This window comes from Micrasema longulum, unplaced genomic scaffold (genome assembly GCF_059751315.1).
Source record: "Micrasema longulum isolate JH-2025_06_02 unplaced genomic scaffold, ASM5975131v1 h1tg000251l, whole genome shotgun sequence".
Lineage (NCBI taxonomy): Eukaryota > Metazoa > Arthropoda > Insecta > Trichoptera > Brachycentridae > Micrasema > Micrasema longulum.
In genome coordinates, this window is record NW_028277456.1 from 864,163 (window position 1) to 889,583 (window position 25,421).

General features: G+C 32.0%; 1 protein-coding gene across 5 annotated transcripts in view; it reads right to left on the minus strand.

Moving 5' to 3' along the window:
• Rgl (Ral guanine nucleotide dissociation stimulator-like) overlaps positions 1 to 25,421 on the minus strand; it is a 106,977-nt gene that overhangs the window by 40,496 nt on the left and 41,060 nt on the right. For 2 of the 5 annotated variants that reach the window (XM_088223823.1, XM_088223822.1), the window contains exon 2: positions 18 to 122. In XM_088223823.1, coding sequence (XP_088079949.1) covers positions 18 to 122 — 105 coding nt within the window. Of the gene's footprint in view, positions 1 to 17; positions 123 to 24,455; positions 24,811 to 25,421 lie in introns of those variants that run through there. The other 3 variants (XM_088223820.1, XM_088223821.1, XM_088223824.1) reach the window with 3 other exon arrangements.

Sequence of the window (25,421 nt, forward strand, 5' to 3'; positions counted from 1 at the left end):
TGGTGTTTGGTACTTACGCTGGAGGCACTCTTGGTAGGGCGGTGGTACCGGACCTTCTTCAGGTAGACGGTGAAGATGGCTCCGTCAGTACGCTCCTCGCCCCACAGCCGCCACGTGGGCTGCTGGAACAATGGGAAAATTATGTTTATTACAAGGAAATTAATGTAACGTAAAACATATTAAATAATATATACATGTTTACTTGACGGCTTTTCTGCCATCCCCGAGATATGGAAGAAAATTATACATTTTAAATTAAATTAATTAAAACTATAGTTAAAAGATGCAAGTGGCAGAAAAAAAACAATCATTCCTGGGCCCCAATTACAACGGAAGTTAACAAAATTATTTTCAATTGCGCATAAAGTAAAATCGATTTTTCTGCATGAATGCAAACTGTCAGTAAGGTCGCAGTGAGTCACATCTTGCTGGAGGATGTGATTCTGTAAAATACTATGAAACACCTAGATGCATCCCACCGGCAACAATACTAATTAGTCCCACTCGTTAGTGTCCACGTCGCAAACCCTGGGCAATGGGATCACACTCATAGCGGTGTGATCACAGCAAATAACGAGAGGATAAAAGGCGAGTTTCTAACGCCCCCAAACCAGAACCAATCAGCTAAGGGAAGGAAACGTCGACAGAAAAATCCACTAGAGGCAACGGGAAACAATTCTGGCCATTTTTTCCCAGGAATCACTATATAATATTTTAAAGGAAGAAAAAGTGGTTACATAATAAAAATAAATAAGAACTTTCAATCTTAAAATAAGAACTTAAAATCTATCAATCTTTATGTATATTACAAAATATCGCTGATACGCTGCGAATGGTGTACCAATGCAGTGCCCTATGCACCATTATGTGCGGTTATTGGAGATAATTTATATTTTGAATATGTTAAAATGTCTGTAGATGTAAATCAGTACATTTTTCCGACTAAGGAAGCTCTGTGTGTATAACACCTCAGTTATGTTACTCACGCGATCAATAGTCACAACGTTACTAGTCACTACGGTATACTAAATATTAATCTATTCTGTGAGGTCATCCGAGGTCTATTTCTCTACACACCACGCGATACACACAATACAATGCGTATCGCACATCGCACCTCATAACTCGACAGTTCCCGGAGGTCAAACATAGGAAGAAGATAATCGTCAATTATTATCATAGCGGTCGAAGGTACAGCACAACAGTCTGGCAGAAGGGGGGATAATTTAGATTAAAGCAACCGACTCCTACACGAGAAGCAAGGAAGTTCAATCATATCGTAATAATAACGTATACCCACTCAGGATCTCAAAATAGCCCTGATTTCCACACATGAACTCATATTGCGAAGGTAATTTACAAGAGAGACATGAGAAATGAGTTATCCAAATATTAAATGTATTATATTCCACAGAACTTAAGATCTTTTAATGAAGAAATTTTCAAAATACTAATTTAAAAAGTCCGCCTCGTGGACTAATTAATAGTCAGCGCGTTTACCTACCGAATAAGGGGTCTCGGGTTCGATTACTGGCGTGGTTGGCATGAAATATTTATTTAACAAGGTGTTTTTACACTGAATAATTTCAATGTTCCTAGACTGGCATCTGAAATGTAAAACTGATCACCTTAACTCCACGTAGCATAAAAAAGATAAAGTAACGCTGCAAACGGCGTTCCAATGGAGTGCCTTATGTGTCCCTAGATGCAGATACGGATGTTGATGATTATTTATTTATTTATGTTCTACTCAAAGAACATCTAATAAAATAGCAATAATACTTTATTATATTAAAAGGCACATTACTACGTTATAAAATTATATAAATTGATTTTAGCAAAAACATATGATAAAAGTTGTAAATGACTCTAATATACCAAAAAAGATCGTTAAAATAATGGGAAATATTGTGTTAACTTTTTCAAGGTTATTTTAATGAAGTACAAAATATTTTAGCGATATGGCTACAACTGTTGGCGAATCAAATTACTTTGATTCAATCACATTTGCCTCGTATTTACGCTATGCGTGACCTATCTCAAGGCAGGATTATATTGTTATGTCGTGTTATGGAATGGTGTTGGGGCTATCTGGTGCAAACTACTTATATGTATTTCATATGGTCAGGATAGGAAAATATCACGTTTTTTAAACATTTTAAATCAAATAAAGTTGTATGATATACTTTCCAGAAAAAAAAAAAAACTAATTTTAGTAGCATAAAAAATACTTTTAAATTTGTATCCATTGGCCACGCTCCTAATACATCACGATTCATGTTTATTTATCAATGAAAAATATCACGGATCTTGACGTCACACATCGCGTTTTTCTACGAACGTATTTTTATTGAATTTCTATTTTACATTTATGTAGGAAAACATTTCTCCACATTATCCATGTTGATTTTGAAAATACAATTAATTATTCTAAATCCATTTCATATATTTTTATCGGTATTCGTGGTATGTGATATTTCCCTATTACACTGCTCAATCGTGGTGTGTCGTGTGCGTCGTGGCGCGCCATCGATGCAGTCCCGATCTAACGATTTTGAGTCTCCGTTTGATTGAATTATTCTATTAATATGTATGTTTTATTATAGCTGTAACGGAATTTGTATAATTCATATTTGATTACTTATATTTGATTATTTTTTACGTTTTTTTTTTTTTTTTTAGATTATTGTTTTATTCGTATTGTTTAATATTTATATTTTACTTTTCTACATTGTTATTCTATTATATCACGGTCTTGTAATTTAATTTATTTTACTATATATTGTTTCATCTTGTTGATTATTATGTCTTAACACGGACACAGCCTAGAAAGCCGTAATAAGTTCAGGAATTTATAAACAAATGTAATTTTATATGAAAAACTAAATAAATACAAAAAAGCCCATTTAACAACAACAACAAACCATCACGCCATTTCACCGTAGGGATAGGCAGAGAGGATAGAACGCCATAACACTCTATCTTTGCAAACAGACCTCGCTTCCTCTACATTCATGCATCTTTTCATGCACGCACGCCGATTATTTCTGCTCTTGACATGTCCATCTTCAAGTATTTGATGGACTTGATTGTGCCATGTATTTCTCGGTCTTCCTCGTTTTCTGCATCCATCAACATTTGCATCGTAGATCCTTTTGACCTTTCTTTCGCTGTCCATTCGCTCTACATGTCCAAACCAACGCAGCATCCCTTTCTTGATTCTGTCGATAATGCATATCTCAGCCTTACACAGTTCACGGATCTCGACATTTGTGCATCTATCATGCATCGTTTTACCACACATTCGCCTGAGAGATTGCATTTCAACAGCATTTAACCTACTTTCATCATCATTTTTTCCAATTCCATAATTCGCTCCTCTTCATTAGGGTTGGCACTAGAACACTATTGTGAACTGCTAGCTTTGCCTCCAGCGACAAACATTTGTTTGCCAAGGTAGATTTCATGTACCGTTCACCCTGTTCCCGGCACTCACCCTCCTTTCAATATTTTTCTCAGCCTTTCCATCCCTAGTAAACATACTTCCCAGATACACAAATTCTTCTACCTGATTCATAGTATCTCCGTTCACACTAATCTCACATTTAGTTATATTTTCATCCATTTCAAAAACCATAACTTTCGATTTATCAACATTCATTAACAAATCGCTTTTCTCGCATACGTCGAAGACTTTTGTTACCAATAATTGCAGGTCTTCTTTGCTGCTAGCAAGAAGCACGGCACCACACTACTTCACACCACACCAACAGTTATACCACTCATTTTTGCTCCCATTCTTAAATCTATCAATTCTTTCATGCAGTTATCGAAGTATATGTTGAACAACCATGGTGACATTACACATCCCTGTTTGACTCCTTTAAGAATGTTAACCACGACGTGAATGACCCATTCACCTTCACACATGCTGTGCTGTCCTTGTACAGTGACGCAATAGCCCTTGTCAGGTTACCATTCACTCTATACTCCGATAAAACCTTCCACAATTTCTCTCTGTCAACTCTATTAATGCCTTTTGCAGATCGACAAATGCGCAGAAAAGCCCATTTAACTAACTAAGATAATAAAATTGGTAGTAAATAAGAACACTTTGATGCACAATATTAGCACAGAGAGCCCAAGTCAGCGGATGATTTAACAACTTTACTAGGACAGTTTCACAGATACGCGACAAACAACGATAATAAAGGATATACTAGAAGACTATAGAGCCCATTTAGTAAAGGTAATTATGATCGTTTAACGACAAAGGCTTTACCGACTCACCCATTACGAGGTTCATTAGTCAGCGAGCTTTATGTAAAGGTAGTGAGGCGGATAAAATTACCAGCCTATTCTTTTAATGAGGCCTTAAGCACCTACCCTTCGCTTCGTCCAGAAGCAACGGTTAAGGAAATTCATCAATGCGGATGGAAAAAATATTCTAATTTACCCCTAAAATAATACATTATAATAAAGGCTTCTAATTGTAGCAAGGTCAAATATCAGGACTTCCGGAAGTTTGTAAATAAAAAAACAGTTTAAAAACACATCATGAAAAGGTATTTATACAATGAAAAATAAATAAACGTTTCAAAACTAGATAACACAATAATTATTTTCCGCTTTACTTGAATACGAGCCCTGGTTCTCGATAACAATGGGAAATAACCAGTTATCTTCTATTGTCTATAAATTAAAATCGAATTTTCTTTCAAATCGAAAACATGTAATTACAAATTCGAAAATAATTTACATTTTCGTACAAATAAACACATTTTCGTGCAGAACCTTCAATTTTAATTAATGGACAATTGACGGGGGCCATGGTTTTCAATCACACAATATCGTGTTAAAAATATATGTGATAAACACGCAAAAGCTAATGAACCCTAAATCTAATTAATTACAGGATATAATGTAGGTTACATAAATCTTTTTTTTCCTCTATAAGACGCTTTCTGTTATTCTTTTTAGTGAATTCGCGTAGTCACGGTTTACTTAAAATATTTATATCAATAACTTATTATGAGTTGAAAATTCTCAAAATTTAAAATACAAACTACATTTAGTAGCGAAATCGACCACACCATTTTCTAGGAAATCTTTCAGCATTAGTTATACATTAAGAACCAATACTCTAATGCCGCTAATTGCAAAAAATCCATAATAATAACAATTTACAAACGTTAAATACATAACATAAATCTTATTTTTTGTAATAATCGTATTATTACATCAAAACTACAATTTGGTTTAGAACACAGTATGCAACCAAAACTTATCATGGCTAGCCAGAAATTTCCATAGGTAATATTTTTTACAAATCCATAATGTGACCCTTCTCAATTCCTATGTCAAATTGTATTTTACAATGTGTTCTTAAAATATCAAATGGGTCCATTTTGCATAAAACAACATAATTTTATGTATCTGCATCATAAATGTGCATTTCAAAATGTGTTTACATAATACTGGGTACATGACATGCAACGTACATATTCACAGTATCATGGAAATGACTTATTAGAAAAATATGGTCTAATTACTCAAAACGTAAAACATGTGGTCGTGATAAATCCTATTTTACTTCCATTTAAACTTCTCATTTTATTTGCATTTGTCATGCTTACTCATAGAAAAGTGATAATCCATATTTCATAAATATGTTCCTAATTAATCATAACTACTCGGTAATGATTACATTCTTTCAATATTTTCGCTACTCGTAACTTTACTATCAGATATCTTTTATTACATCGTTGTGTACCACCTACTGAAAGATTACAAAAGATAGTCATTTTATTAAAAGTTTCTCCTGCAGTATTACGAATAGTTGGATATTTTTTACGTAACTAATAAAAGAAAATAAGTAAAGTAAAAGTAAATCTTTCCTTCCCATCCCCTCTCCTCTCTTCATAGTATAGAGTTATTTTTTTTATTTAATCTTTGTTTTCAATTTTGTATAAAATCATAAAATTCAATATGTCCATGTACTTGTAATTTTCTCAAACTGAACGGTTTGGGTAGGTAGGAAAAAATTACCTTAAGGTAATATGCCCGCCCTTATATATATATATATATGTATATTATATATATGTATATAAAGTGTTAAATAAATAAATAAAAGCAACTCAAAATTGCATACAAAAAAGTATAACGATTTTTGTTAGTATAATGATACACAAAAAAAACATCATTCTAATTTTTTGTATATGCATTCTCACGGAATGCAGCCCCGGTGAACGATGATAAAAACATTTACGCTCCTAACTTTTTTTTACTTAATAAATTGAAGATTTTAATAGCTAAAAATATGCTCATGGCAAAGATCTACATTTAGCTAAAAACCTTACGTAAATCGGTCCAGTAGTTATTCAGTCTATAGAGGACACACATACGAACATGCCTTTTATAATAACCATAGATAATAATCAATGGCGAGAGATTTTTTTTATGGATACTTCATTCTCCTAAAAATAGCTTATTTGCCCTTAATTCAAAACACCGTACATAATTTCTAATGAAATACTTCTTTAACACACACATTCATAATTTATTGTTTTTATTTATCTTAATATTTTAAAAGAAATTCAAAATTCATAACGTAATCAATTCATAATAGTGAGAAATCTTAAAAACTTCAAGGGTAAAAATATAAATAAATAGTTTTATTGATAACTCCCAGCGGGGTTGAATCCAGTTCTTCAAAAATTTTTTGAAAAAATATTGAAATTTTGATTTGAATAAAATTTGGTACGAGATCAAATCAAGTTGTACTTTTAACACAATTAATAATTTGATTCATTGGCGTGCTCTTTGACGTGTAAAAAGTAAAAAATCCCTCGTTTTGTCCGAAGACAATGGGAGTTAAAATATTATATTTTATATCTAATTAATCATTCATTACAAAGGTACTTTGATTGTAAAATGTAGGCGAGTACCCATTATCTACTTTATAAGTACATTGTTACTACGTACAACTCGTAAAAAACTAAATAATGTTCAATCAGGTGTCAGTTATAGAATAAAGAGCATTGAACAATTGAACAATGGTAATTTTAATTGTATAATGGCGGAAATGACTTACGGACGAAACTAATAGGATTTCTGAATCACACAATTTTCATATTATCTACGGCCAGAAAAGTACCAGACTGTGTAATTTATACAGTTTGTAAGAAAATAAAACCTTTAGTCCGTAAAAAGATATATTCTTGTGCATAATTTGTATGGGGTTTCTACAAATATAGCTTCGGAATGTGGGAGTAGGTAATTGAGTACGAATTGACACGAGAAAAACGCATTTCTGGGCGCCAACGTTCCTTACAGCCGCCTGCTAAATAAGTCACATTCTGTGTTCATTATTACCAGGTACTAAAAATGGAGTTCCCGGTGGAATGCGTAAGGCAAGTGTAAGCTTAGGTTAAATTATTAAGGATACATGAAATCTAACTGAAACGTTACATACCGTAAAACGGGGTTAAATTGCACCATCAAAGGTAACATTGCATCAAAAAAAAAAAGTTTTTAGAGACACCTGTTGTCATTGCTACTAACAATAACTCATTGTTTCTCCAAATATTCAATGGATGTCACTTTTCACTCTTACCTAAGGTTATTTTCCATTCAATATGGTACTTTAGTACTGAGCGATTAGCGGTTTGGGTTGGTTGTGCAGTTTTTATGAATAATTTCTATAGGTAATTCTTATCACATCTTCAACAGTGTGTATCATTCTAAGGTGAGTAAAGTGGTTTCGTATGTTGAATTTTGTCATGTATTTGATAATACCAGTATTTCTTACTAAATTTACCAAAAAATATTAATATTAATATTTCCATGTCCATGTGGAATCTATTAAAATACTGAAGGAAAAAATAAGTGATGCAATGTCACCCCGCCCTAGGGCTTACTTTGCATCATTTTTCAAAAAATTATAGCTTGTATATGAAACTACAAAATATACTTATAACCACAAAAAAGTAAAGGAAATATATTATATAACCATGACATTTATTGTCAAAAACACTACTCATCTTCTCGATGAAAAAAATCATTATAGCTGAAAAGTTATTAAAAAGTGATGCAATTTAACCCCATTTTACGGTATCACTAAGTGAAAAAAATTCGGCACAAATATTGAGCCATAATCGGCAGAACAACGTTAGCGACAAATAGTGCATTGTGAACGTTTTTTTAATTTGTGTTCTATATATATATTTTATCAATTCGGTAAATGGGGTTTATAATGGTTGGTTACTGCTAATACTGAAATGACAGCCAAATTGTTTAAATACCTTCCGCTTTTAAGATAGTGGCGGTAACGCTGTTTTGCCTATAAATCTGACAGTGGTGCGAGCTAGCGTAACCGCTTACATTGTCGTCGATTACGTTGTTTTGAAAATAATATGCCAGCACATATTTTTTTAAAGAGTGGAATGATGCGGAGTAATACATAGAAAACTATACCTAGCTTATAATTTTGGTTTATTTGTAAATGTTGTAATTTTTTGTTATTATAGTGGCTGTGGTTTTCTTTTAATAAATATAATAAATATAAATAAATATCCTTAAATGTGGCAGGTGAATTTTTATAGAGCTATGATGTTTTGACACTTGTGCAGGGGGCTGGATTTTAATTGGTTGGAAGAAATTGCCATTTGGCAATAAGCCCGCAAATGTACAAATAACATAATGCTGGACTTTTGTTGGTTGGCATAAATTGCCATTTGGCAATAAGCCCGCCAATGTACAAATAACATTATGTACAAAAAGTTAAATAAAAAAAATTTAATAAAAAAAAAAAATAAGGAACACCTTTCCTCGCTTGTGTCGCTTACGATGTTCTGCCAATTATGGCTAGATATATGTATTTCAAATATACCGAATATAGAGGGATGGACAGTTATGAATAGAGAAAATCAACTAAAAACGAAGTCTTGCGTTGACTTTCGGTATCCTATAATTCAATATCTCGATGATTTTTCCCTCATTGGCTTTTTTCTAACTGTGATAAAAGACACGAAGAAAACTATCCGCAAATATCAAACTGAGATTTTGTTGAATGCGTTTGGATAAGTTTTACAAACCTCTGTTATTATTAAGAATAAGAACTTTAAATAAAAACCATGAATGTTACGTACTTTAAATTCAAGTTTTACCTATTATGATGACTGTGCAAAATTTAATAGCCATTGTAATGTAAAATTAAGCAATTAACTTAAAAAATACGATTCAGTTCTAGAGCACTAATTCATTTAAACAACAAAAAATTAAGATTTTTTGGCATGATTTAAAATTTTATATTCATATAATAAAAAAATTATTTAAATTAAACGTGGAGGGGTTTACATTAAAAACGCTTTGAAAAATAATATTCACTAATAAATCATCAAATATCTTTTCAATATAGCCCACGTTTTGATTTCAAAATTAACCAATCGTGTAATTTTCAACCTTCTCCCCCCCCCCCGCTCCATCCTAACACACATTTTGCAATATATCGCTAAATATTATTGACCTAATTTTAGTGCAAGTTCGGACATGGTGGTGTTTGCATCCCCTTTAAATCTTTTTTTTATTATTTATTTTTGCACCACAACAGGCCAGGAGGCCCAATTACACCCAGGCTTGAGAAAATTTTCATTTTAATTTTTGTGCTCCCACCGGGAATCGAACCCGGAACCTTCCGTGCGTGAGTCAAGCGTCTTGACCACTACACCGCGGAGGCAGCCTTATATGTAATTTATGTATTTTTCGTAAATACTAAGTATACTACGATGATGGTAAAGGTGAAAGTGAATTTTAGTATTTGCATGTTGGTATAGTAAGTGTCCTGACGAAGAGACGGGTACGTCTTGATACCGGTAAACATAAAAAGTCGGTAAGTGGTTATATACTAATATTTATTAACATCCTTTGTTTTATTTTTTCCAAGTAGTCATGCAATTCTAAATTTATAGTATTTTATTCTGTAAAATGCCTTACGCGTTTGCGACTTGGATATGCAATACCTAGGTACTTACAAAAAGACAACTGAAGGTTTCCTGCGAGATTCTCAAAAACCAAACAAAATTATTGAATCCAAAGAGAAAACCCGTTCATTGAAAATTAAATTAAATTTCAGATTCCATGGTGCAATTTTCATTCGAAAATTGGTTTTCCCAATTTATTACCCAATATTGTAAGCTGTTATAAACATAAAAGATTACGTGTTGTTCGCTATTTACAAAACAAACAGATGATCTGGAAATCATACATGAATGAAAAGCAGGCTCATAAAGGTTTGATAAACATTTAGATATTAGGAACGTATGTATTTTAGGCGAAAAAAAACAAACTAAGGTTTGTGGTTTACTTTGAACTTACTTAATTCAAGAATTAGTTCAGGGCTGGTATTCCAAAAGCTCGTGCGGCCGTATTATATCGTGTATTTACATACAAAATACACTAAAAAAACTGTTTTCTCACGCCGCGAAAGTGGTTCAGAATAGCACCCCAGAAGTTCTTTAAGCGAATAAATCATGTTCTCAAGGCTTGAGTCGTAACGAGAATCCGAATATCTTTTTGCTAATACTTATTATGTTTATCTGAGAGAGCTCATCCAACCTCTTTCACAACACGGACTATCTCTTCGTTCTAGTAACGAGAGAACTCTTTTAATACCCTGTCATCGCTCTAATTTTCTTGCCTCCTCTTTCACAGTAGTAGCCGCTCGATTGTGGAATAATCTACCCACTAATGTTAGAGACGCCTCTTCTTTATTTACATTTAAGTCAAGATTGAAATGTCACTATCTAAATATTTAAATTGTTCCTTTATCCTTCTTCTTTCCTTCCCAACCCCTCTCCTCTCTTTATAGTACAGTGTTATTTTTTTTAAATATATTTATTTTTATTAATCTTTGCTTTTAATTTTTGTATAAAATTGTAAGATTCAATATGTCCATGTATTTATGATTTTCTCAAACTGAACGGTTTAGGTAGGTAGGAAGAAATTGCCTTAAGGCAATATGCCCGCCCTTATATGTTTATATATTGTATATGTATACGAAATGTCAAAATAATAAATACTAATATCAGCATACTTTAAAATATGATTTAACATTTTGTCTCCATAATATGTATCTTTTTATATTTAAACTTATTACAACAGAAAGGGAAAACCTTTTTGAGAAGGTAATATGGAAGTCTAGGCATTTACAGGGCTTATTACCTGTCATTGGCTGGTTTAAGTGGCTACTTTACACACTGTGTAACATTCACTATTCTGCCCATGTTTGAACACCCACATTTCCTCAACTCTTCCGTCTGTTGACTTTTGTGAGGTAAAGGAGCTGAAACCTTTATTATTGTTGAATTAACTACCTGGTAACAGAAGAGGTAAAAAAATTGGAAAATTGTTTTCAGGCGTTGCCTAGTGGGTGATTTGGTTCAGCCGGATGAATCTCACCCGCATATTTTTTTTTAATAAATAGAACCCCATTCATTAAGATCAGACACTAGACATACGTTTTTTTTCAAGGATACTTTAGTTAATTAATTTCTACTTATTTTGGGACGCAGTGGCACAAAGGTATGTTAGTATATCTTCAAAGGTTCAGTTAATTAATTGAGTGGTAGAAATCAACAAAAAAAACTTTCTTGGCCCCACGAGGCGAGTAATATAATATTATGTTCGGCCGCAAGTTGGACTACCTCGGAAAGCTCGGTAAAACTAATTTCACGGAACAATAAATCAAGCCTGAACAGGAACACAGAAAGCAATCTGAAATTCTGCGAAGCGTTTCCCTACAACAAAAGCTAAACACAACCTCTCCTGTGTGAAGTATGCGCCAGTTGGTTCAACAACAGCGGTTTAGTTTCTCCGCTTTAACTGGAATTGACTCTACGAGAAAAAGTATAGAGAGTGAAAGAGTTACATATCATTCTATATTCAATGAAAAACAAATCGTATTCTATCACTTTAAACTGTTGCGTGGCTGATGTCACTTCATGGAATATTTAATAATATCACTTTAATTTTTTTTTAATATTGAAAGTGCTAAATTATAACAGGCTAAATTCGTGTGATTATTTTCGTAAATTATGGAAAATATATGATTAAAAATATATATCATCATCATTCCCTTTCCGCGCCTAATGGTGCATAGGACACTGCATTGGTACACCAATCGCAGCGTATCTTGATCATTTTTGTTACATAAAGGTAAGGTGATCGGCCTTACGCTTCAGGAACCAGTCTAGGGACTATGATTTATTCTAGTGTTAAAACACCTTTTTTAAATAAATCATGTCAACCATGTCGGGAATCGAACCCGAGACCTCTTGCATGGTAGGCAAATGCGCTGACCATTACACTACGAGACCGACAAAACAGTATATATACGTACGTTAATGTTTATCACAGGGGGAGGCAAAACTAGCAGTTCACAATGGCGTTCTAGTGCCAACTCTAATGTATGGGAGCGAAGTATGGAATTGGAAAAAATGATGATGAAAGTAGGTTAAATGCTGTGGAAATACAATTCCTCAGGCGGATGTGTGGTAAAACGATATATGATAGGTGTACAAATGTTGAGATCCGTGAACTGTGTAAGGCTGAGAAAGGGGTTGCTGCGTTGGTTTGGATATGTAGAGCGGAATGGACAGCGAAAGAACGGCTAAAAGGATCTACGATGCGAATGTTGATGGATGCAGAAAACGAGGAAGACCGAGAAAGACACGGCACGATCAAGTCCATCAAATACTTGAATATGGACAGCGTAGGAATAATCGGCGTGCGTGCATGAGAAGATGTATAAATGTAGAGGAAGCGAGGTATATATGCAAAGACAGAGTGATATGGCGTTCTATCCTCTCTGCCTACCCTTACGGGGAAACAGCGTGATGGTTTGTTTGTTTGTTTGTTTATACGAACGTTAATTTTTGTTTCTAATTAACAGTATTTCAAAATATCACGTCTTGTACTATGTAATGTAACACAACGTTACAGATCCGTTTGCAGAGGGATTTTTTAGCACAGTATTTTAAGAATTAATACGTGTCATTTTCTTGACTGTTTTGAAAACCAGCTTACATACACATTTTTAGGAGATTTTAAGCATTGTTGTACTTAATTTTTAAATATGACAGACTATTTTTAACCTAATGTGCATTTACTAAACTTGCTGCGTTGGTACGTCGATAGAACCGTTTCTCGATAATGACATGAATAAAATGGCGGCCTCCGTAGTGTAGTGGTCAAGACGCTTGACTCACGCACGGAAGGTTCCGGGTTCGATTCCCGGTGAGAACACAAAAATTAAAATGGGATTTTTCTCAAGCCTGGGTGTTCTGTGATGTAATTCACCACTGTAATTGGGCCTCCTGGCCTGTTGTGGTGCAAAATAAAAAATAAAAAAAATAAAGTAAGATAATGGGCCTTAGGTCCCGTTCAGGTACTATGAAATATTTCGACAAGAAACCTTAAAAAGTATATATTTTATGTAAATTTTGTCTGGAATCAAACTCAGCACCTCGGGGAGGGTAGCAATGCGTGCTGATAATCATTATACCACGAGGCGGACAAAATATTTTTTTATGAGACTATCTACATATTATGTCGCGTTGGGGAAAAAAGGTTCTATAAAAAAAAGTTTTATACTTTTAACTTTTATAGAATTTTTATTTAAATATCAGTTCTATCTGCGTCAAAATTTCAAAGAAAAACGAAATCAATCCTTAATTATTATTTTGTTTATTATTAAGACAATATTACTAATAATGCTAGATAAAATAATGTCTTCATTCCAAACATAATGTCTCAAAAAAATCATGAATCTACATAAGTAGAGCCTTGTTGCCCCAATGCGACGATTTGTAATAAATGTTAAAGAAAACGATACAATTGCGGAGCCTTGAGTTCCAAATGATATTTTATAAATATTTTACATTAAAATAGATAGTAGGCTTCTGCAGTTATCAAATAAGTTATGTTAGTCTGTTAAAATTATAATAAACACAACGTCGATAAATTACATGCAAATTAAGGAAGCCGTTTGAAGGAATTGGATATCATCTTGCATGTTCTATTGCTAACTTCACACGTTTCAGCAATTTGGGCGAAAGCCTTCACTCTAAAGGAGCTTTAACCCTTTTTAGTTTTTTAACATTTTAATTTTGAATGATGTTATTTATAGCATGAAAACGATTACATGTTTTTCTTGTTTTTATTTTAAAACTCTTTATATAAAAAAAAATGTAGTACAAATTTGTACTGTCAGAAAATTGCATAATAAAAATGGTTATTTTTCCAATACAATAGATTTTTAAAATAAATAAGAAACCCGCATTTTAATTTAACTAAATCATCAAAATATTTGAAAAAAAAGAACTTGCTTTCTATCGTGATTATAATATTGAGTTTTGTAAAGCGATAGTAATATTACACGACCAAACGGGTGACAAACGTGATCAGGAGTAATTTTTTTAAACTAATTACTTAAAAATGGCCAAAACTACTAAAAAATGTCCAAATATGTACCGACAGTGATTAGGTCCTAAAAATGCATTCTCATTTAGAAATATATGAGTTATTTTACACCTAGATAAATTTGTACCGTCAGGGAGCAAACATTTTCTTATTATTATTAGTATTTACATTTATGTTTCATTTTTTTATTATTAATGGTACCTACATTTTAAAATTTATATTTTTGCTTTAATTTTTATTACTATCGACATGTTTTCTAATTTATATATATTTTTTAATATTATTAATTTAAAATAGTTGAAATATCATTTCATGAAAAAAACACATATAAAAAAGAAAGTCCCGTTTAAATACAGGAATTCCCTAGCTAGTCGGAACTTGAAACAAAGAACCTTTGTACATTTTTAAACTGTGAAGTAAAATAATAATAAAAAATAATAATAAAGTAAAGCGTCATTTAAATGAACTTGTTTTGTTGAAAAGAATATTTATTTTCAGACCAAAAATCACTTTGTAAAGACGGATATTAAATTTGTCATTAAAAGACCGACATTTTCAATTATATTAACGTAGACCCTTTTAAACAATTAAGGCCCATTACACTAACGCCAGCATAATTAGAAGCAATTTTTTAAATATATTCAACAAAAAAGAACACGTTTACTGATTTAAAAAAACAAAAAAATCAAACACAGTATAATATAATATTAAAACATAATGTAATATCCATATATTTCTTTGTACAGGATTTTTAACACTTATGTGATTAAATTTATCAACATCTTTATAATGCCATCACCTCGATTGAGTTTTAAGATTGCGGGTTTTTTTATTTATCAAATAGTTTATGAATATGTTTATTTTAGTTTATAAGTTTAGTGCATATGTATAATGGCGTTTATTTATAATAAACATAATTAGATGTATAATATGTTTGTTATCACAGTATGTTTGTTCGAAGTTTAGAAAATGTTGCTTGAATTTTTTCGATTCTTTTACAATTTTCTAAATTTTCAGACTTTTATACATCACTCATCTCAGTATCACTTTCCGAACCTTCACGCATTAAGACATTTCGAGATTCTATTTTTGTATATAATATACACTTAATCTATTTATATATTTTTTCTTGTTGCATAATTTAATCGTTCATTTACAAAACCCGCTTTAGAAATAGACGACTTAATTGTAGATTTTAAATTTGAACTATTTTACTAATAAATTAATTAGGTATTTGATAGATAATAAAAATTAACACAAATGCGAGCAATTTATAGAACAGTTTTTGTGTAAAATTTAAAATTGTTTTCTGACTGTTTGTTAACTGACTTACGAGATATTACAATCTAGATTCTAGATATTTATTTGACATCTTTGTGTTTCAAATCGCAGTATTGGATTTTAATTGAATTGAAAGTTTATCAGTCATACACCTCTAATAACCTACATTTTACATATTTATCATAACCAAATACAAATGCGTTAAAACAATAAAACAATATTGTCAAACTGCATCTGATTCCATAAACCAAATTGAACAATAATGCTTCTATTAAGATACTCATATCATCGTTAAAACTTTGAAATGCAAATATAATATAACGCATTATACTGCAAAAATTAAATTTGAATGGAAATTTGATCAACATTTTTTATTGATTGATTTTTTCAAAATTATGGAATAGTAAAAAAAAATACAATTGTGCATGATAGAACATCAAACGTTGAATTAATAATTGAATGGTAAAAATTTCTTTTTATTTCGCGCCATCAATTAAAACAAATATTTTTTAATATCTTTTATACGTATTATGTATTTTGACTCTCCAGACTAATTTGTAATTTATCTTTTACAGAGACATATAAATTTCCTTAGATGATAATAATTATATTAACCGATCCAGGATCGAACCTTTACGTTTTTTTAACACAACACATTACACACATTAGTTTACAAACATCATCATCAAAAAAAAAAAAACGATCGCTGACTTGTATTTTCGAAATGGAATAATCAGTAAAATAACTGATAGCTTCCGAGACTAAAAGATCTTAGGGTTGAATGGCTGAATAACATCAAATAACAGTAGGCGTCAACTATTTCGATTGCGCTTTGAAATATCTTGAAAAGAAAACTCGGAAATAATTGTTAGGAAAGAAATGCGGGCTTATTGTTTGTTCCTTTTAAATGTGAGATATTGCATTTGTGGTATAGCACCGAAGAAATATTTATGCTTAAAAAACCATTGAAAAAGCTCGAATTTAAATCAGATATTTATGCTAACATTACGATTATAAAATACAAGGTTATATTTTTGTACGTAATACAAATATTTTCTACTTTATAAAGTATACTGGAGTATATTATAGTCTAGTCGGGGTCATTGATTTGGAATAAATTATATTGCTATTAAGAAAGTTCATCAAATCAATCAATAAAAATGAAAACAACCTTTAAAAAAAAATACCGACATAATACCGTAAGTCAAATAAATAGTTTAATGAATGAAATAATATTATACGTATTTTAATTATGTAAATGTTTATATATTTTAATAAACGTATTTGAATATTAGATCAAACAAATATTATTGCTTAATATTAAGTCAATTTATATTTCAAATGTTACACATTCACAATTAAACCAATTTAATAAATATTTATACAAAAAGCAATTACTTATTATTTATATTTCAGAGTATCCAAAACTGAAATTAAAATTTTCGTAAATATTCCAATTCAGTCACTCATCAAGAAATACCGTCACACATTTAACAAATCTAATTGGGAATAAACTTGAGTCATCAAAGTCAATTAAAAAAAACTAATCAAAAGGTCGCGGTAAAGTGGGTTCAAGTGAAAATTATTTCACGATTCTAAAAATTCAAAAAATAAAGGCAGTTGACGAAGACTTCGCGGAAATCAATCGATCCAACCTACACAGCGTGACAGGACAAACCGCGGGAGAATTTTCCCGATAATAGATAGCCAGTGATAGCACAACAAACATAAGCATTATTAATTTAAGAAAATTCAACAATAGGAATAACAACTACTAATTTTTTTACGTGTTAATTAAATTTTAAATAAAAATAAATAATAGAGTTGATTTCACAATTGAATTCGCTCAAAAAACTATATAAAATACTAGGCCAAGCTGAAAGAACCCGAGAAAATTTGGACCCCAAAAAAACTCATGAAGAGCATAAGTTAATTCATCTAGATAATTGAAGAGCTTCTATCAACAATATTATTGAAATACATCATATTAATAATACTTCATATCAAAATGCCAAACAACGAGTGTCTTGAACAAGTAGAAGAATTTGTGTATCTGGGAAGCATGTTTTCAAGAGATGGAAGAGTAGAAAAAGATGTTGAAAGGAGAGTGAATGCGGGCAACAAAATGAACGGAGCACTAAGGACAGTAATTGCTAATAAAAATATGTCAATCGAAGCGAAACTGGCAGTGCACGACGGAGTTTTAGTCCCAACACTTATGTATGGAAGTGAAACATGGAACTGGCAGAGGAAGGATGAAAGCCGAGTGAACGCGGTTGAAATGCGATCTCTTAGACGAATGTGTGGGAAATCAATGTATGACAGAGTTTCGAATGATGAAATCAGGCGAGAGTGTAAATCTGAGTAGAGTATAATTGATAAGATTAGGATAGGGTCTCTGAGATGGTTTGGTCATGTAGAACGAATGGACTTCGAAAGAATGGTAAAACAAGTATATATGGCGAAAATGAACGGTATTGTGGGACGAGGACGACCAAGGAAGACGTGGCATGATCATATAAACCAAAATATTACGTCTGGTCATGTCAAAAGCAGACAGAACCGAAGGGCATGTATGACAAGATGTACGATCGTGGAAGAAGCTAGGAATATATGCCAGGATAGACGTGTGTGGCGGTCCATTCTCTCTCCCTATCCCTACGGAGAAATGGCGTGATGGTAGTAGAAGTAGAGTCATGTCGAAAACATTTCACAAGCAATATAATACATTTTGCATGTCATGAAATTGAATAACTATAGCTGTAATTACTGCATGTTTACGCAGGCTTTTCAGCAGATACCATAAACTCGCGTCGCGAATATTTCGAAAAATAATGCGATTTTCCGGAAATATCTTATTAAAGAAAACAATAGACACCCGTCGACGGTTCTCAGTTTTCATCACACGGGGCCATGTACATATATGACTTTTACGGTGCGGCATTTCCCAGTGAGGAATACATTACAACCAGATAATCATATCATGTATTGTTATGAAAATAAAACTTTGTTATTTATTTATTTTATTAGGTAAACAAACAGTATGTACACATATATTGCCAATTTCTTTGTATATTAGTGTAAGAAACTCACGCACACACCAAAAAAAATGTTTACACTTAATACAATAATTTAAATTATGTTCAATATAATAAATGTAAAAGAAACGAAATGAAAAAATGTGTATATAATAATAATGATAAAGTTAAATATCTGCTTCTCTCAAAATTTCTATAATTTTTTACTTAAATTTACATACATTATCACAAAAAATATCAGTCTCGGTATATATATATTGTTATATTGGTCGCATATTCTAGGTATTGTAGATTGTTTAAAATGGTTTGTTGACGCGTTTTCAGTGTAAGACAGAAGATTTTGTCTTGTCGGTCTAGATGGCACACGGAATGGAAGTCTTTCAAGTAGGTTAGGAGAATCAATTTTATTATTTATTAATTTGAATAAAAATAACTGGTCTAACATTATTCTTCGATGTTTAAGAGAGTTTATTCCATGATACTGCATACTTTCAGCATGATCAGAAAAGTTAATGTTTAACCGGTAGTCGACCAGCTTAAAAAAAATTTTTTGGACCCTTTCTAGTCTATTAATACTTACATTATAGTAAGGTGACCAAATAGGAGTACAGTATTTTAGCTGGGAACGAACAAATGTTTTGTAGAGTTTTTCATGTCTCTGGATGTTTAAATGGTTTCGATACTCGCATAATAAGTCCGATCATTTTAAATGTTTTTTTCGGGACTGATTCAATATGAATATTAAACATTAGTTTCGTATCAATAACAACACCTGGTCGCAACACCAAGTCGCTAATTTTACTATCTATTATCAGTGTTACACAATTTTATTATTTTACAAGAACACTATTACAGTTTCGGGAGAGCACTTCTCCCATTATTATTATTAGATAAGTGGAATAACCACCCTACTTCAGGTTCCATCACGATTAATTTGTTTGTTTTTGTATAGATTCTATAATAAAACCGTGAACAATGTTATGTATGTACTATTAGTTCTATATCAGCCGTCGATGAGAGGCGTGCTCTTCCGAACAGTGTTCTTGTAAAATGATAAAATTGTGTAAAACTAAAAAACAAATTTTTATTTTCATAATAATTTATAATGAAGTGTAACGGAGTGAATGCTGATTCAATTATTAATCTTATGTGTTATTATTCTAAAAATGATTGATTGTGTCTGTCATGTACGGGCCTGTTTCACACGTATCGCGCCAATCCACTCAGTCCGGTAAAATTAGGGTGGGTGGATACTTGGGTAGCTGCTTGGGTTTTACAAATTATAAATAAATACATTTAATTGGGTGATGTAATATTATGTCACGTGTAATTAGTAAAGTCGTCGTTGGCTGTTTGATGTTGATTTTTAATTTGTTTTTAAAATAATGTTTCAAGTAGTCAGATAAGTGAGTAATTGTAGAGTTTAAGACCACTGTCTAGTATTTGTATAAGATAATTCATTACATATTTTTTAAATTGTGAGCAATGATATATGTATTATTATATACTAAATACGATTATAATTAATTAAATATTTTAAGTATTGCATATTAGACTATTCAGGTAAATACAGTATTTCTTAATGTTTTATTGTTTTTTTTATATTTCTTTCCTATTACTTATATTAGTATTTTGTCGATTCGGCACGGCACGAGACATTCCAGTGAAGGCACATTAATTTTTTTGATTCATATTTCCATATGCTTTATAATGAATTAAGTAAATAACTAAGTATTTTACAAATCAACACAAATGTTATTTTCATATAATGATAAGACTTTTTGATTAATTTTATTTGTAAAAAGGTGAGTAAACTCTGTTTATGCAAAACATTTGCAGGAGTGCGGGGAGATAAGATTGTATTTCGACCGAAATGAATGTTATTTATGAAATACACGACTTATTTAAGGTCAGAAATTAATCAGATAACAGAAATCTTTCGTAAGAACGCACCTACTCAGACAATGTTTACAAACTGACAGAAGATTCTAATTTCTAATCCCGACCTGCGTTAACCAATCCCATTCACATGTCAAGATAAACTTGACACAAATACTAGCTTAGATATAGATAATAAATATTACAAAAAAATATAAGTGTAAACAAACGATCCTTTTGGAGGTAACGATAGCCAAATCCCTGGCATTCCGATCTCTTTATTAATTAACTGGATGGATCATGGTAAGACACATCTCGTGTTAGTATTTATAAAATAATCAAAACATTTATCGGATAAAAATCCCGATAAAATACATAATACATGCATAGCAATAATGATACATACATATAATAGACACTTAGTAGACATTATAATAATAAATATGTACATCTCCCTTCCCCTCCTTATCCTCTCTTCAAGCATTCTTGTCCTAATCCCGCCCAATTTGCAGTAACTTAATGTTCTTAAAATAAATATTTAAAAAATCTTTGATTATTGAGTACATGAAAATAACATTTTTATATGTATAAATTATATGTATTTATTTGACATGTAATATATTTTCTTTACTAACTTTGTATACTAAATGGAAATCTATTATTAGTTTTGAGTTTATACACTATATCTGTTTGTTTGCTATATATATGATGTAGAACTGTTGATTTCCCAAATAAAATAAAATAAATAAATAAATATCCAATACCATCGACCTATCAATATACATAGACGCGCCCTTTAAAGTAAAATATTGAAAACAGTGGTGACACGAAAATGTACCCATAGTCGCCGAGTTTGTTTATTGCTGAACGAAAAAGCGCGCGTAGAAAACACATTTTAAACGCGTATTTACGTACTAAATACACGCCAACGGAGTGATCTCTTCGCGAGCAATTCCGTTTGGAATACCAGCCCTGGGGTATTCCAAGCTCTCGCGGGCGTATTATCTCGCGAATTTACATGCAAAATACACGAGAAAAACTGTTTTCTCGTGCCGCGAGAGCAATTCAGAATAGAATCCCTGGGCTGCATTCGACGAGACTGCATATGCTACAAAAAATAGGAGGATTCACAATTCTGGTAATCAAAAAAAGTTTGTATTTAACAAACAACATTAGTTTTTTTACGAACATATTTCGTTCTATGGTTAAATTCCTTATAATTTCTACCGATTTATTGCTTTTTTTGGATGAGTATCTACATTTTTTTTTAAGAAAAAGAAATATTTGCGTTCTTATTATTTACCCAAATATATAATTTTGAGGGCCATTTTCAACGAGTTGTAAATAACCTACTATTAGAAATTGAGTATCCAGTTGGGGTAGAGTGGGATTCGAACCACGGACCTTTGATCACTAGCCACGGGACAACAGTCCGATTAAAATTGAATTCAAATTTAAGCTCTCTCAGCAAATTTCTTGTACAAATACATAATAAAACAAAATAGTAGATATATTCGATATTACACTCTGGCAAAAAAGGGGTACTTTGGCTTAGTACTAGTAGTTGTAAATCTAAAAACAAAATAATATCAACAAAAGTACGAATACAAATACATTAAATAAAAATCAAACAATTTTATTTTATTATATTACAAAAAGGTTTATAGAAATAGAAATTTTAGTACATATCCTTGTCGTTGTAGTGATTATTTTTCTCAATTTATTTTTATATTCTGTCTTGCAGTGCGTTCTCTGGGTCGGGAGCACCTAACTAAAAATACATTTCATCAACCCGAGGCGAGGGTTGAAATGTTTTCTAGTGGTAGGGGTAGAAAAGGGCGGGAGGAAGGAGAACTGAGATACCATTATCAAATGAGAATCCAAAAGGGAATGTATATTAAAATAGAACACGGATTTATTCAGCGTTCTTTTGTAGGTTTTTGGGTCAAACAAATATTTCATCAAATAATAAATACTATGATTTATGCGTCAACGTACACAAACGGAAAAGTAAAAACCAAAGAACTATGTTACTATTTTTAATGTAAATAGTGTAAAGTATTAATTTGACATACCATTTTACTTATTTATTGTTTCCCCGACTTATGCCTTTAACAAACTATAAAAGATAGAATCATAAAAACAATAATGTGTATGAATAAAAATTCAGTGGCAAACAGAAAAAAAACATTTAAACACATAACTTTAGCACGCAAGACAAAATAACAGACGAAAAAAATGTAAAGTATGGGGTGACAGATTATAACGCATTCCTTTTTAATATTAAGGTAAGGTAATTAAGTGATGGGTTGTGGTCCCATGTGTAGTGTCGCGGACTCCGGACCGGCATGTCAGAGGTTCAAATCCCCCCCTGCCACAACTTATTTCTCTTTTTTCTAACACAGTTATTTACGACTAAAAGAAAATGACCCCAAAATTGAAATATTGGGTAAATCGAAAGAACGAGAATATTTCTTTTTCTTTAAAAAAAAAAAAAAAACAGCGCCAGTACTAACCATAGTCAATAGTAATTACAGTTTGGAAAATAAATGCTTAAAAATCATATATTTTTAATAAATCTACATTATTTTGTACGCATACATACATTCTAGCTTTCTATTGAAATCGTTAAAAGAATTGTGTTTTTTTTATAGAATCACCCCTGCGAGAAAATAAGTTAAATTGGGTGGGCAAGGTTAAAGTTAAAAGTACCTACTTTAAACTTTTATCGCAATTTTGACGAGTTACGGTTTTTTCTTAAAATTTGACCCAAGTGAATTCAAGTTAATGTGATTATTTTATTTTCCAAACACATTTAGCTTTATATTCATCAGGTTTCGTTCTCAAACCGTGTCCGAAGAAGATTTGAAGAAAAACACGTGTATCTAATTCTAAGATTCGGCGAAGTTTGGTATTTCTTCAAATAAAATGCTCTGCTTAAAGATTACACCGTAAAGCGAATAAAAAACGGAATTGAAACGGACGTCGTGTCTTTTATTTTTGACAAAATAAATTTCATGGACGTATTTGCGCTAAGTGTTATCAATCAAATAATAAGCTTAAAACCTGGGCCCCGATTACAAAGGGAAGTTTACGATTAAGTTAAGTTAACAGTTCAATTGTCTAGGAAGTAAAATCGTTTTTTTGTACGAAGATGTGTATGAAAATTAGAAGTATCGTCGTCGGAAACCTGTAATTGAATGTCTAAAAATATATTGTGTATAAATGTTCAATTCTTCATGCCGAAAATACATTTATACTTTATGGACAATTGAAGAGAACTCTGTTTACTTTCTATTGTAATGCGGGCCCTGAAGACAATTGTTATAGAAGCAATGAAATATTTTTTATACCAAAACCAATAATTTCTTGATTATGTTTGTAGACAACTACTATATTTAATCCTTTAGGGAACAAATATTTTTGACAGAGATAGTGAATCTCTTTGAGAAGAATGATTATTTACTAGGTTTTATAGGATTCTTTTTTAATTAGAATATATTGCCAGAAACTTTTTTTTAAAAATAGGTTAAAAGCAAGAGAGCGGACGGAGAGGACGATTCCCAACAATATGGTAAATGACTAAAATAATAACAGATCCTGATTTCATCAAACTCCACCCTCAACTTCGGCCATGAATAGAGGTAATGGAAGGCGTATCTAGTGTCTGACGACAACCCAGGAGACGATAAAGAAGAAGACGAAGAATACAATATAAATGCATTAAAATAAAGTTCGGTAGTAAAAACAAATCAAATTGAACGCGGGTTAGCAGCTTACCTTGACGTACCACCTAGAGAGGGACTTCGGAGCCCTTGGAGGCTTCCTGTGGGGGCGCGGGGTGGGCGGTGCTCCCTTCGCCTTACCCTGGGGGACCGGTAGCCTCAGTTGGCCGCACTTCTGAGCGAAATGCTTCGTCTTCTCGGTCAAACTTTGGTAGAATTCCGAATGCGTGCAGTTTGAGTTCCAGAGCAACATTACGAATTAAGAAACTTTTATTTCAATTTACTCAAAGCTCAATTCAACATCGAGACACTTATTCCACTGTCCACTAAAATAATTGATATCATACTACCGATAAACATCGTTCAATGGGTAAAAGCCCAAAACATTGATAAAAGCCTAATTCTTTCGGCTGACCACAAAAACAACTACATGACTTGCAATTTATACTTTAATCAAAGTAATAAATTCCAAACCCCGAAATTTAATTAGGAAAACCCTTGCCATATTTTCTTCGACTATCCAACGTTACAAGTCATACAAAAATATCTAGCACCTACTACCTACTGAAATTAAATAAAATTTTGTTTATTTCTTACAAAGCTTCATCATCATCCATCCAGTGGTGTATAAAGTACTGCATTGGTACGCTAATCGCAGCAAAGCTAGATATTTTTTTGTTACATGAATGGTAACTAAAGTCTTACGCTTCAGGTGGCAGTCCAGGTATAACGAAATAATGTAATTAAGAACCACTTTTCAACCAACATTATACGTCCTCTGCCAGGAATCGAACCTAGAACCTTAAACCTCATATTTGTACCTAATGTACGTTAATGTACATGTCAGTTTTATAATGAATTCTCAAATAATATTTAATGTGTTCAAAGGTATAAACCGAAAAATCGCGGGTAGGTATAGGCCCTTATTAATTGTGTACAAGGAATCGTAAAACTGCAAAACTGAGCGGCAGACTAAGTGCATCCACACTTTGTAAAATGGAACATTAACAGAAAATTTTTA